This window comes from Pan troglodytes, chromosome 7 (assembly GCF_028858775.2).
Source record: "Pan troglodytes isolate AG18354 chromosome 7, NHGRI_mPanTro3-v2.0_pri, whole genome shotgun sequence".
Taxonomy (NCBI): Eukaryota; Metazoa; Chordata; class Mammalia; order Primates; family Hominidae; genus Pan; species Pan troglodytes.
In genome coordinates, this window is record NC_072405.2 from 143,148,641 (window position 1) to 143,163,931 (window position 15,291).

The window sequence follows — 15,291 nt, forward strand, 5'->3', positions numbered from 1 at the left end:
GCAAAGCAGTAAACTTTATTTCTGCCATACCTTCCTGTAATATCCATTAAAAGAGGCCATGGCCTCGTTGAGGGATGTTACGTGCTCTGATGCTGCCAATTTTTCCCTCCCACCACATTTTCCAGTTCTTTCTCTGTTGCCTGGTTACAGAAGGAAATTGGCTAACTTTCTTTTTGGCATTTATGTGAATCAAGAGGAAAAAAATATTTTAAAAGTTGGGGGGGGCGTGGTGGTTAAAAGGTAAGAGTTATGATTTTATGGAGAAAAATGGAGCTTGCTTACATCCACCTATGTAACTGAGACAGCCCCTTGGTGTTTGAATTTTACATTTTTTCTCTCTTAATGTGGCTACAGTCAGCCTAGGATGTTCAGATAGAATGACTTGACCATGCAAAGAGTTGGCTGAGCTGATCACTGTTAAATTAGTAATTTCTAGGAAAGGTCAAGAAGCTAAGAAGAATGTTCTAAGTGTGTACACTGGGTAGGCATTATTGTTTTATATTATAGGAAGTATTATATTTCCTATATTATAATATATATTACAATATAGGAAAATATTTCTTATAATAGGAACCACTAACAGCATTTCAGATATGGTTCTTGCCCTCAAGGAGACCATAGCTAGCCTAGAAAAGACTACTCCCAAGGAGGAATTAGCCACACTAAAATCACATAGTGAAGCATTGAAGTCTATTGAGAATTCCAACGAGAGAATGCTGGAAGACAACATTTCATTAAATACGCATAGGAATGTGTTGGTCTACTCGTCTCCTAGAGCTGCCACAACAAGTCACCACAAACCAGGTGGTTTAAAACAACAGAAATTTATTCCCTCCTAGTTCTGGAGGCCAGAAGTCTGAAATCAAGGTGTGGGCAGGGCCATGCTCTCCCTGAAGGTTCTATGGCAGAATTCTTCCTTGCCCCTTCCTGGTTTCTGGTGGTTGCTGGCAATCCCTGGTGTCTTTGGCTTGTGGCTGCCTCCCTCCAATCTGTGCCTGTGTCTTCACACAGCCTTCTTCCCTGTGTGCATCTTTGTTTATTTACATGACCTTCTTATAAGGACATCAGTCATTGGATTTAGAGCCCACCCTAATCCAGTATGACATCATCTTAACTTGGTGACATCTGCAAAGACCCTATTTCTAGACCACATTCTGAGGTTCCCTGTAGACATGAACATCATGTCTGTGTGTGGTGGGGGACACTATTCACCTGAGTACCATTGGCAAGTGAGGTCAGATTTTCAGAAAGTGAGCCAGTATTTTCAAGACTTGCCTTAGAAGGGATGAACCTCTAGTGAGAGCTGGGGGAGTGGTCATGCCAACTGGAAAAGTCACACTTCCAAAATGGCCCCACAAAGGCAGATCAGGGGAAAGGAAAAAATAAAATGACACAGAGAAGAAAGTGGTTTCAAACGTAGGTGTCCTTGATTGAATGTTCTGGCTTCTTACTACCTAAAGGATCTGAGGAGCTGTCTCAGGATTGCTTGTGACATTAAAACCTTTTCTCCCATTTCACTTTGTCTCATGCAGCTGAAGGCCAATCTTGTGCCTCCGAAAGGCAGCAGGCCTTGTCCAGACTCTACTTTGGGACCTCAGGCTACTTCAGCCAGCACGACCTGTTCTCTTCCCCAGAGAAAAGATGGGCCTCTCCAAGAGTAGCCAGATTTGCCACATCCTGCCCACCCACGATCAAGGAGCTCTTTGTGGACTCTGGGCTTCTCCGCCCAATGGTGGAGGGACAGAGCCAACAGTTTTCTGTCTCAGAAAATCTTCTCAAAGAAGCCATCCGAGCAATTTTTCCCTCCCGAGGTCTGGCTCGTCTTGCCCTTCAGTTTACCACCAACCCAAAGAGACTCCAGCAAAACCTTTTTGGAGGGAAATTTTTGGTGAATGTTGGCCAGTTTAACTTGTCTGGAGCCCTTGGCACAAGAGGCACATTTAACTTCAGTCAATTTTTCCAGCAACTTGGTCTTGCAAGCTTCTTGAATGGAGGGAGACAAGAAGATTTGGCCAAGCCACTCTCTGTGGGATTAGATTCAAATTCTTCCACAGGAACCCCTGAAGCTGCTAAGAAGGATGGTACTATGAATAAGCCAACTGTGGGCAGCTTTGGCTTTGAAATTAACCTACAAGAGAACCAAAATGCCCTCAAATTCCTTGCTTCTCTCCTGGAGCTTCCAGAATTCCTTCTCTTCTTGCAACATGCTATCTCTGTGCCAGAAGATGTGGCAAGAGATTTAGGTGAAGTGATGGAAACGGTACTCAGCTCCCAGACCTGTGAGCAGACACCTGAAAGGCTATTTGTCCCATCATGCACGACAGAAGGAAGCTATGAAGATGTCCAATGCTTTGCCGGAGAGTGCTGGTGTGTGAATTCCTGGGGCAAAGAGCTTCCAGGCTCAAGAGTCAGAGGTGGACAGCCGAGGTGCCCCACAGACTGTGAAAAGCAAAGGGCTCGCATGCAAAGCCTCATGGGCAGCCAGCCTGCTGGCTCCACCTTGTTTGTCCCTGCTTGTACTAGTGAGGGACATTTCCTGCCTGTCCAGTGCTTCAACTCAGAGTGCTACTGTGTTGATGCTGAGGGTCAGGCCATTCCTGGAACTCGAAGTGCAACAGGGAAGCCCAAGAAATGTAAGTCTGTTGGGTATTCAATCTGTAGGTTCCCTGAGTCTCTCTTTAGGCCCTGACCCAATGCAGTACAGTAATAGAAATCTACTCCTGGCCAATGCTTACACTTCAGTTAAGGACAAAATTGACTGCTTATATTAAAAATTATCCAGGAATGCCTAGATAATGTTAATCAGACCTAGGAGTAAATGGGGAGATTTGTTTGGCCTTAAAGAACTGCCACATTTCTGCAGTGCTGATCACGAACTGATGTCAATGGTGCTGATTTAGTCATGGGGCAATGCCTATCTAGATATTATTTACAAATTTAAGCTTCATGGTATTTCTATGGCTATATAAGGTTTTAGACGGAGTTTGGACAGTTAAGTGGTTTTATCTTGGTCTTTCCAGTTTGTTAAATTTCTTAAACTGAAACACCTGCTCATTGTTCCTCCCCAGGCCCCACGCCCTGTCAATTACAGGCTGAGCAAGCTTTCCTCAGGACGGTGCAGGCCCTGCTCTCTAACTCCAGCATGCTACCCACCCTTTCCGACACCTACATCCCACAGTGCAGCACCGATGGGCAGTGGAGACAAGTGCAATGCGATGGGCCTCCCGAGCAGGTCTTCGAGTTGTACCAACGATGGGAGGCTCAGAACAAGGATCTGACGCCTGCCAAGCTGCTAGTGAAGATCATGAGCTACAGAGAAGCAGCTTCCGGAAACTTCAGTCTCTTTATTCAAAGTCTGTATGAGGCTGGCCAGCAAGATGTCTTCCCGGTGCTGTCACAATACCCTTCTCTGCAAGATGTCCCACTAGCAGCACTGGAAGGGAAACGGCCCCAGCCCAGGGAGAATATCCTCCTGGAGCCCTACCTCTTCTGGCAGATCTTAAATGGCCAACTCAGCCAATACCCGGGCTCCTACTCAGACTTCAGCACTCCTTTGGCACATTTCGATCTTCGGAACTGCTGGTGTGTGGATGAGGCTGGCCAAGAACTGGAAGGAACGCGGGCTGAGCCAAGCAAGCTCCCAACATGTGAGCTAACGCATATGAAGAGTTAAATGTGTGTGTGTGTGTGGTGTGTGTGTGTATGTGTGTTTAACATATAAAAAAAGGATGTCTAGTGGGAGGGTATTGAGTGTCAAAGCTGGAATGGAGTTTAGAGATGGCTGAGAAAACGAAGGCTCACAGAGGGGAAGGGACTTCCCTGTATCAACACAGTCAGGTGTTGGCAAGATTGATAGAGTATATTTTAAAAGTTTCATATAATTGATTACTTCAATCAGTGTCTTAGATTTTTACTGGATGTCTTCTGTGTGCAAGCATCTTCATCTTAGAGCTGATGAAGGCTATAAAAGTGGAGATGACCTGGCCCTCGTCCTCCTATGGTTAATGCTTAGTAATCGCTCCTATGTTAGGTGTACCTTTTAATTGACCAATGAGTATTACAGTGAACCTGCTACTTGCACAGAATGCTGCTAAATATGCAGACCTCAGGAGAGTGTCACCTGAAGTGGCTTTAATTGATTTGGAAGGATTTAACTAAGGGACTGATTGGAGAGCCGGTAATTGAGGTCTATACATTCAGCTTTGTGGCAGACTTATGGGAAAGCTATGATATACAAGCCATAAATAGAATGAAGCTGACACGAGTTTCAGTTAAAATGCCTTATCCCCCTTAGCTGTGCCAGCAGTTTGAAAGAACAACCAGACATGTTCAACACTGTTATCACCAAATCCAAATCTCTCTAACCAGCCATTGCTAATATTATAGGTGATATGACAGCTGTTCAGTGAAATCTCTCAATTCATTCTTTGCAAGTTTAACATTGTCTGGACCTTCCTGAGTAATGTTAAAATCCATTAGACTATTTTGATATTAGCCAAATTTTAGGCTTTAGCAGCAACTGGGTTTTTAAAATGTCGGGTGAAAGTACCATGTGATGAGAACGGTAATACCCTTGGCATTTTGAACAGCCCAGAGATGACAATGCAAGGATTCTCCAATCAAATGTCAAGTTCTAGCAATAGAACCCTCAAGGTTAACACATTGATCTTGGCCTGACTGTTAGATAAGAAGTCTTATTTATTTTTGTGGTATTTGTAGAATCATTCTCCATACCAGTGGTCAGGTCTCTTACATGGGGACGTTCCTATAATTTTAAATTATCTAAGACTAAATTTGGTCCTATTTGTATGCAATTTTAGGAGCATGAGTTGTTGATACCAAAAGTACCTAGTAACTTTATTTTATTTTATTTTGAGACTGAGTTTCAATCTTGTTGCCCAGGCTGGAGTGCAATGGAGCGATCTCAGCTCACTGCAACCTCCGCCTCCCAGGTTCAAGTAATTCTCCTGCCTCAGCCTCTTAAGTAACTGGGATTACAGGTGCCTGCCACCACACCCAGCTAATTTTTTTTTTTTTTGTACTTTTAGTAGAGACGGGGTTTCACCATGTTGGCCAGGCTGGTCTTGAACTCCTGACCTCAGGTGATCCACCCACCACAGCCTCCCAAAGTGCTGGGATTACTTTAGTGACTAGTCTTACCTTAGTCTGAATGCTGGATAGAGTGTTAGAACTAGACTTAGAGTAATTGGATTTTTTTTTTTTAATTGAGTAACAAGAGACTGGATACAAGATCATCCATTAGGGAGAAAATGTTAGAACTTCCATCTCTATTCAGTATTTCCTATCTTCCCTTCACATTTCTATTAATATTTTCATTTTTGCAATTAAATGTTTAACAGCTGAAACAGCTAAAAATCTTCATGTAGGGTATCATTTTAGTAGTATGTGTATATGCCTTATAAAGAAATACCCATTTTTTTGGGGGGGGTGCATATTCAAACTCTTTTGTTGATAAGGGTATGCAATTGAAAGGGTTTGATACTCAAAGTGTGGTCCAGCAGCATTGGCATTCACCTTGGGAACTCGTTAAAGATTCAGTATCTCAGACCCCACCTATTGAATCAAAACTTGCATTTCTACAATATTCCCAGGGGAATTCAATGCAGCCAAAAGCTTAAGGAGGACTGGCCTGGAGGACAGAACAGTAGCTGTCTTGTACCACGGTTCTACCATCTACTGCTCTGTGACCTAAGAGAGGCTCTTTTGAGTCTTAGAGTCATCTGTAAAATCTGAGTTACAATACATAACTGCCTCAAAGGCTTGTCGGAAGAATTACCAAAAGTAATAGATATAAAGTGCTAGACTTGGCACACAGGAAGTACTTAATAAGTGATGGCTGGATTAATACAATTGATAGTGAGTAACGAAGGGACCAATAACTTCCTACATGCATCACCCACACGGGTGATGGCTCAGGCCTCTAGGAGTTTGAGTCTGCATTGCTATCTCTGGTCTGTTTGAAATTTTGCTTTCTTCATTTAATATGTGTTTATGAACTGCCTACTGTGTGTACTGTACTGTATGATGGGAAGACAGTCAGGTGAAGGATGGTGTCTGCTCTGAGAAGCTCAGAGACCAGTGGGGAAACCAAGGATGTTATCAGGAGAGTAATAAATGGCAATGGTGGAACAGAGAGAGGTATGTACGTGGAAAATGCGGTGGAGGGCGCTCAGAGAAAGGGGCTACTAACTCATTGAAGATTGGGGTAAAGATTAGCTTGACCCCAACTACTGGGATGAATCTTAAGAGGAGTTTGTCCAGTTGCAGATGTGGCAGGCCCTTTGGGACAGAGGAAATAGCATGCACTGAGTCAATGAAGCTGTGAGTGAGGTGGAGGAAAGGTTATAGACGTAGGAAGGGAGGGGATGCAGGAGGGAATGAAAGAAGAAGAGGCGGATAGTAAATTGGGAACAGATTATAATTTTTTTGAGACAGTCTTGCTCTGTTGCCTATGTTGGAGTGCAGTGGCATGATCTCAGTTCACTGCAGCCTCAACCTCGCAGGCTCAAGCGATCCTCCCACCTCAGCTTCTCAAGTAGCTGGGACTACAAGCATGCACCATCACGCCCAGCTAATTTTTGCATTTCTTGTAGAGACGGGGTTTTACCACATTGTCCAGGCTGGTCTTGAACTCCTGGGCTCAAGTGATCTGTCTGCCTTGGCCTCCCAAAGTGCTAGGATTACAGGCATGAACCACTGCATCCAGCTGGGGACAGATTTGAAAAGATCTTTTGTGCCCAGTTGTAGATTTTCACTTTATCCTGGAAGAAATGTAGAGCAAGCTGAGGTTTTTAAATGTGAGTTTTTGCTTCGGAGATTCAAAATCCCTGGGATTAATAGAATAAATTATTTGATAATATCCTTTTGAACAAGAAAACAATAACTTCAAATTCTGGAAGTCAAAGTTTTCTGTTGATCCCATGCTCTCAAAAGAATCCAATGACACCCCCACTGTTGAATTCACAATGTGATGTTTGAAGTAAATTTGGCGAGGGTGGATTTTGCTAAGTGACACTGCCAAGGACAGCATGTGCCAGATGCTGTGCCAAGCACTTCAACTGCAACACTTAAAAGGCTTATTACAAAACCCCATGGACTAGATGCCCCAATTTTTCCCATTGCGCAGATCAGGAGGCTGGAGCTCGGAGAAGTTAAGTGCATTATCCCTGGTCGCACAACTAATAAATGACCCAAAAATTGAACACAAAGGTCTTTGAGTGCCACAGTCTTTCCTCTTCACAGGAATAACTCTCTGCTAACTTACAGTGCCTCCCTTCAACTTTTGATATCCATCCATCCATCCAACCATCTATCCATGCATCCATCCATCCATCCATCATCTGCCTATCCTTCATTAGAGACAGCTAGTCAAGATCACTATTCCCAGAGTGAGACTGTCTAGATTGAAATTCTGAATCAGCTGCTTGCTAGCTGGGAACTCGTTTAAATTATATGACTTCTCCATGCCTCAGTTTCTCATCTGTAGCATGAGAATAAGAATATTTTATTGGGCTGTTGCATCAATTAGATTGTCTGCGTAGATGTGCTCAGGATGATGCCCAGCATGGAGCGAGTATGAGCTATTACTCATCTTATGCAGTGGGTCCTCCACAAATGGTGACTGAATGAGAGTGTGGAGGCAAAACAAGGAACATTCCAGGTTGTGGAAAGAGCTGCTGCGAAGAAAACAGCTGAGGCAAAAATGTGCTCACGTGTGGGTGTGTATTGTGTAGTGTGTGTATGTGTGTGCTGTGGTGGGTGTTTATGTCTGTGTGTGTGGTGTGTGTTTATGGGGTTTGTGTATTTCTATATGGGTGTATGGTGTGTGCACTTATGTGTGTGGTATGTGCATAGGTGTGTGTGTATGTGTATGAGTGTGGTGTGTGTGTTTATGTGTGTGGTGTGTGTGTATGTGTGTGGTGTGGTGTATGTGTGTGTGGTATGCGTGTGTGCATGTGTGTGTGGTATGCCTGTGTGCATGTGTGTGTGGTGTGGTGTGTGTGTACTGTGTGTGATGTGTGTATGCATGTGTGTGTACTGTGTGTGGTGTGTATGTGTGTGGTTGTGTGTATGGTGTGTATGTGGGTGGTGTGTGTGTGTGGTATGTGTGTATGGTATGTGATGTGTCTGAGTGGTGTGTGTATGTGTGTGGGTGGTGTATGTGTGTGGTGTTCATGTATGTGTGTGGTATATGTGTGGAGGGTGTGTGTGTGGTGTGTATTTGTGCGTATGTGTGGTGTGTGTGTGGTGAGTGTGGTGTGTGTGGTGTGTATGTGAGTGTGTGTGGTGTGTATGTGTGTGTGGTGTGTATATGTGGTGTGTGTGTATGTGTGTGGTGTGTATGTGTGTGGTGTGTGCGGGGGTGGTGTGTGTATGTGTACGTGTGGTGTATGTGATCTGTGTGTGCATACTGTGTGTATGGTGTGTATAGGTGTGTGTGGTGTGTTTGTGGTATGTATGTGTGTAGTGTGGGGGCGTGGTGTGTATGTGTGTGGTGTGGTGTGTGTATGTGTGTGGTGTGTGGTGTGTATGTGTGTAGTATGGGGCTGGTGTGTATGTGTGTGGTGTGGTATGTGTGTGGTGTGTATCTGTGTGTGAGGGGGTGGTGTGTATGTGTGTGGTGTAGGGGGGTGGTGTGTATGTGTGTGGTGTGTGTGTGTGGTGTATGTATGTGTGTGCGTGAGGGCACACATGCTTCATGGGAGTCAGAGGGAAGTCCACGTGGTGAGTGAGTCCATCTGTGTTATTTTTATTCCCCTAGGTCCTGGCTCCTGTGAGGAAGCGAAGCTCCGTGTACTGCAGTTCATTAGGGAAACGGAAGAGATTGTTTCAGCTTCCAACAGTTCTAGGTTCCCTCTGGGGGAGAGTTTCCTGGTGGCCAAGGGAATCCGGCTGAGGAATGAGGACCTCGGCCTTCCTCCGCTCTTCCCGCCCCGGGAGGCTTTCGCGGAGCAGTTTCTGCGCGGGAGTGATTACGCCATTCGCCTGGCGGCTCAGTCTAGTGAGTGTGGTGCCCTTCAGCTTTCTTACTGCATCGCTTTGGAAAAGCAGGAGCTTAAATTCGTCTCTCCTCAGTTATCCTTAGGACTTTGTGGTTTGGCTTCCCCAGACTGATGGGTTCTTGGGAAGGAAAAGGCAAAGTGGTTTGGGGGCACCAGTCAAAGCTGGAATGCTGCACACATCTCTAAAATGCTCCTTAATTCTCCAGCGAATCTACCCTAGGGCAGGTTTCAGATGGCACCTGCCGCTCCCACAAAGCCAATATTCTTAAAATGCGAGGGACCCAAGCCCGTGAATGCTCAAACACCCCTTACGGCCTGTTCCAAAGCTTCCCTCCATTTCCAGGGATTCAGGAACACCACACAGCAGGAGGGGAGAGGAAGCCTCGATATTAAGTAACTATGACACATTGATCTCATCTGATCCTGAGAGTAACTCCAAAAAGCAGGAATTACTACCTGCATGCGACAGAGGCATAAGCTCAGGGAGCCTGCAGTCCTCTGGTCTATAATAACAGCTGAACAATACGCAATTTTTTTCTTTTTGAGACGGAGTCTTGCTCTGTCGCCCAGGCTGGGGTGCAGTGGCACAATCATAGCTCACCACAGCCTCGAACTCCTGGGCTCAAGCAATCCTCCCACCTCAGCCACCTGAGTAGCTGGGACTACAGGTGTGCCACCACACGCAGCTAATATTTGCACATTTTTAGTAGAAACAGGATTTCACCATGTTGGCCAGGCTGGTCTCGAACCCGTGACTTCAAGTGATCTGTCTGCCTCGGCCTCCCAAAGTGCCAGGATTACAGGCATGAGTCACAGCCCTTAACCAGCTAAACAATATTCTAACTTCACCTTTGAGCAGGCACTTACTGTGCTAAGTAGATTATCAGATCTTCACATTTAATCCTCTGACAGCTCCAGGAGAATGATGGTATAATCACCATCCACAATTCTTTGCAAATGGGGAAATGGAGTCTGAGGTTAAGTCACTTGCCCGAATTCACACAAGTGATAACCAGTGGGCCTGGATGGGAAGCCCAGAGACCTGGTCCTCCAGTTCATCTCTCCGGTTCCCTGCCAGGCAGATTCCAGGTATTGCTGAGGTCAGTGCCTAGCTCTGCCTCATCCTAGAGCCCTTGTTCTTCCTCCATAACCTCACAGCTGCTCTGGCAGGAGAACAGGTCCCTTCCAAGATTTCTCACTGACCCCACATCAACTTGACAAGGACAAATGATTAATCTGTCTTTGAATCTTACTCAGGATCCCCATCCCTGTCAAATGGTCTCAGCTGATTCCCTGTCTAGCTTTCTGGGCTTGAGTCACCAAACAGCAAGACAGTCCTCCCCTGACAACATCTGCTCCAAGTCAAAGAGAATCCCTCCAGCAGGAGGGCAGCTCCCTGCCTTCCCATCCACGCCGGCAGGCACTCCAGGGTGTCTATGGCCAGCGTGGGATTGGGTCTCAGTGATCTTTGTTCTCCTAATACCATGTGACAATCTCATGTGTGCCATCTTTGTTTCCTGCTTCTCTCTCACACCAGACATCTCTTTTGGAGAACAAGGCACTGTGTCTTATTCTTTCTATATCCCTGGTGCGTGGCACAGTGCCTGACACCTACAAGGAGCTGAGTAGCTGGTGGTTAACCATCCTTATTGCTTTATTCCTCCCTTCTTTCTCTCTCTTCCGTCCACTACCCTCACCCTATGCCTAGGCACTGCTTTTCTCTGTTCCTCAGAGACTGGGAGACTTCTGCTTTTGGGAAGAACCATGTTGTTTTACATTTTTGTACAAAGATAGGATTTGAGGTAATCAAAGAGAGAAGTGGGATTGGTGCTCCTTCAGTTGTGACCACTTTGGTCAGGGAGGGAAATGTCGAGAAAGGGGAGGCAATGTTGCTGGTGCTGTTGAGATTAGTCATTGAGTGGCATGTTGGCATTTTCTTCAGAAGTCGAGCTGAGAAGTTCCTCTCCAAGTAGCCACATGCTCCGCTTTGCATGTCTGAGCTTGTAGAGAAAAGAGGAAGGGACCATAGAGGACCAGGCCTGGTCTTTTCCCTGAGAGTCTGGGGATTGAGGGCCCAGAGCGAAGTACCTTTGGCCACTAGAACATGGTAGCCATGTCTGAGGGCCTAATGAGCGTGGCGAAGGCCATGGGAGGAAATGCACACCACTGTGTCTGGCAAGCACTTGGTGTTTAACACCTATCAGCTCCTTTGATGTAAATATCACAGTTGTCTTGTTAGGTGAGTGTTAGACCCATTCCATAGATGAGGAAACTGAGGCTCAGAGAGGTTGGGCAACTTGCTCATGATCACAGTTAGGAGGCGCAGTGCCGGGATTCAGAAGGAGGCCTGGCAGACTCCAGAACGCTGTCCACTTTATGGGGCTGCTTCAGAGGTCGGTCCTGGTGTCCCCAGTTGGGCTCTGACTGTGAGTTGGTGGCATCCTTGTATCTGCAAGCTCTCTCGTCTGGAGCCATGAAGCCTGTTTCTGAAAGGTGGGGAGTGGGGAGAACTGTCCCAATGAACTGCAGGTGACTGCCAACAGTGCTGCCCCAGATATTCCCGTTCTCCCTCCAGGATCCTGGTGAGGAACCCCAACCTGCCCCAAGTGCCAGCAGGAGTGGAGAAAGAGCTCAGGCGACAGTTCATGGCCACTTAGGAGGAGGGTGGTGGTTGTGGCAAATCAGACTGGGCCTGGTAAGACCGACACCAAACTGATGTGTGTCCCACCCACTGCCCACCCTTGCTTCTTCCTCTCCCCCTGATGCATTCATTCACGCTTTTTTCCCAATCGGTGATTTCTTGAGTGCCTACTGTGAGCCAGACACTCCTCTACATGCAAAATAAACACAAATCTCTGCACCAAAGAGCTTAAATGCTAGTGCGGAGGAGACAAATCTAACACAATAAATGGGAACACTATGTACTATGTTGGTGGTGGGGAAAGCCATGTGCAAAGCCCAGTGGGTCGGGGACTGCAAGAGCTGAGGACAGATGCAGTTTCATTAGTGGGGTGGCCAGTGGTTCATCGTATAACCTCCCTCACTGAGCCTCTGTGTCCTCACCTGGGGTAAAAGTTCTGGCTTCATGGAGCTGCTGTGAAGATCTGATACGATTTTTGTGGATATCAAAGTTTCAAAGGGGTTAAAAACTAAACTGTAGGAGTTTGGTAGGGAAACCTATGAGGGCAGCTGACGTCGATCGTCCTCCTGTGTTCCAAGGCCAACCCCTCTTCTTTCTGTCTGTGAACCCTTGGTTAAGTTGCTTAATCCATCTGTGTCTCAGTTTTCTCATCCATTAAGTGTGATAACATGACATTTCTTCAGATTGCTGTGAGGATTAAATTAATTAAGGTATGTATTTAGCTAGTGCCTCACGCATAACATACGAGTATAGAGCCTACCTATTATTACTGTTATCTCATGTGCCTGAAGACACTTCACTGACCTACTGATTTCTGTACGGAAGTTATTGTAGAGGTCTACTATAATATTCTTTCAAGCTTCAGCCTAAGTGTTATTCTTAAAGGACAATCTGTTGAGTGCCTGCCTACTGTGCAAGGAGCCTTTGTAATACTGTGGGTTGAAATGTTTGTCAAATAAATAAATAAGAAGGCCTCCTTATGTTGGAACCAGGACATACGTGGTTGTTCTCAGCGACAGAGCCCACACAGAGCAGGTGGTCATATTCTGCTTTTCTCCTTCCCTGACTCCAGCCTTAAGCTTCTATCAGAGACGCCGCTTTTCCCCGGACGACTCGGCTGGAGCATCCGCCCTTCTGCGGTCGGGCCCCTACGTGCCACAGTGTGATGCGTTTGGAAGTTGGGAGCCTGTGCAGTGCCACGCTGGGACTGGTAAGGAGGGATAGGCACCATCAGGTGGCCAAGTGACACCCGTTTTTTATTTTAGAGGACAGAGCCCCACACTGGGAGGCAAGTGAGCTGGACTCTTAGGCTCCTCTTTAGCAGCTGGTGACAAATTCCTTAGCTTCTCGGGCCTCCAGTTATCTCACTTGTGTAACAGGAGCAGGAAACTTCTACCAGCCTGAAAGACAAGTGGGTGGTTGCTGGGGGCATCAGAGTGATTGTGGACAATGTCCAGCTGGGGGTCTAGACTGGGGACAGAAGGCGACCAGGCTTGCACTGCTATGAGTGAAGAAGGAAAGTTGTTAATGGGACACTCCAGGGTAAGTCCCTAGTGCAATTCCTGAATGTTCTCCCCTTGGCTCTTTTCCAGGGCACTGCTGGTGTGTAGATGAGAAAGGAGGGTTCATCCCTGCCTCACTGACTGCCCGCTCTCTGCAGATTCCACAGTGTAAGTGAAGCCTGCAGGGTTCTCCTCCTGACCCCCCTTGGTGGGCATCACTGGTCTAGTCAGCTGTGATTGCCTAACCGCTGGAGACTCCATGGCCCAGCCCTTCAGCCAGGTCCTGGGTGCAGCCAGATGCATTTCCCAAGTCCCCAGGCCTGCAGGCTTGCGCTGACCTTGGCACTTCCTAGTTGGAAGGCTCCCAGCTTTGCAGGTGGAAGGAAACAGCTGAGACTGTTGAAGGAGCCCTGGTTCTCCCCCTCTGTATGTCTGCTGGGCAGTTTCAGCCACTCCTATAGTTTCAGCAACCGCCTCACCTCTGAACCTGCAGCCCCAACCCTTCTTCTGAGGCTCAGCCATGTGTAATCCACAGTCCACTTGACATCTCAAAGCTGGCATGTCCCACATGAGTCTTTGTCCTCAGAGATTCTACCTCTCTATGAAGAGCACCTGCATTCACCCAGGCTCATGACCCTGAAACCTGGGGTCAGCCTGGGATCCCCTCTTTCCCTTGGCTCCCACGACCAGTCCTTTACAAGCACCTCTCTCTCCCACAGGCCCGACAACCTGCGAGAAATCTCGAACCAGTGGGCTGCTTTCCAGTTGGAAACAGGCTAGATCCCAAGAAAACCCATCTCCAAGAGACCTGTTCGTCCCAGCCTGCCTAGAGGTAAGGGTCTGGAAGCACATGATTGGAGCCGGGACTTGTCCCCGCTGGTCAAAGATGGTTTTTCTTTTTGTTCAATACATTCAGCTTAGTTAAAAGCTCACATGACGTTCTCAGCCTGGGTGTTTGTCTGGGCCTGCTAGAACCTGGTTCTGTGACCTTGGGCCATTTACTTACCTTTTCTGTGTCCCAGTTTGTTTTGTTTAATCATAAGATCAGGCCACATTTTGTCCTAGCTAATGCTAGGATTGTTTTGAGACTCCAAGGAAATATCTTTCATAAGAACTCTTTGAAAAATAAACAAAACATGCTATCATGTTTTTCCTAAAGGCGTCTTGGCCAAGGCCCTATGCTTACTGTGTCCCAGGTTCTCAACACACACAGAGGACACCAGCTTCTTTCCCTCCCTAGCTCCCGGGGTGATTGTAACAATTCATAATTCAGCGAAGTACTGATGTAGAGCTCCTAGAGAACGAATTTATGCCCAGAACTTAACCACTTACTTGCCAAGTGAGGGAAATCTCTGGGCTTAGTGTCCTTTTTCTAAAATAGGATGGTAGGAACACCACCACCCACTCTGCTCAGCTTCCAAAGACTTGATGAGAAGCAGATGAAACAACAGTGTTGAAACTCATGAAACTGTACAGTACTAAGCAAAAGTTTCCTTATTATTGTTTGGTACTGTAAACATGGACCCACTTAAGAATAGTTTCATAGAGAAATTAGTCAATATTGTTTAGTTTTTAAATCTTGGCTGGAAAGCACCTACCATTGGAATGCAATTCTGCTTCTCCTTCCTGGGCACTGATGCTTACACAGAGAGAAGGAGAGGTAGAAGCCACAATGTCCGATGGTGGGAAAAGGGATTACAGAGTGGAGCTTAGAGGCGCTCTGAGGTGTGGTTTGCAAGGCCAGTTCCTGTGGAGGACTCTAGTACTTGTCAAAATCATTTCTGGAATTAGTGAGGCTGGTCCAATAGCATGGCTAGGCTTTGGGTCTAGATGGGTTTGGGCCTGGACCTGATCTGCCTCTCACTCACCAGCTGTGAGGTGTTGCCCCACTTTCCCTCTCTAAGAGAGCTTCAGTTTCCCCCACCCAAAAGTGGGAGAACTGTGGTCCATGCCGCATGAGGCTGTTGTAGCTGTCAATCAAATGATGCACGTAAAGGGCTGGGAACAGGAGAGCACCTCTCCCCACCTCCACATCTCTCCGTCTGGAGAAGCCATCACCTGTTGTTTTGGAAGGGACACTTTTGACATCTGCCAGCAGCAGGTTGGCCACTAGAGCATCTTGCCC

General features: G+C 46.7%; 1 protein-coding gene across 4 annotated transcripts in view; it reads left to right on the plus strand.

Moving 5' to 3' along the window:
* Positions 1–15,291, plus strand: part of TG (thyroglobulin) — a 269,572-nt gene that overhangs the window by 17,711 nt on the left and 236,570 nt on the right. For all 4 annotated transcript variants that reach the window (XM_016959884.4, XM_016959885.4, XM_016959886.4 and 1 more), the window contains 6 exons: positions 1,533–2,633; positions 3,069–3,647; positions 8,783–9,022; positions 12,737–12,874; positions 13,257–13,334; positions 13,886–13,998. In XM_016959884.4, coding sequence (XP_016815373.4) covers positions 1,533–2,633; positions 3,069–3,647; positions 8,783–9,022; positions 12,737–12,874; positions 13,257–13,334; positions 13,886–13,998 — 2,249 coding nt within the window. The remainder of the gene's footprint in view (positions 1–1,532; positions 2,634–3,068; positions 3,648–8,782; positions 9,023–12,736; positions 12,875–13,256; positions 13,335–13,885; positions 13,999–15,291) is intronic.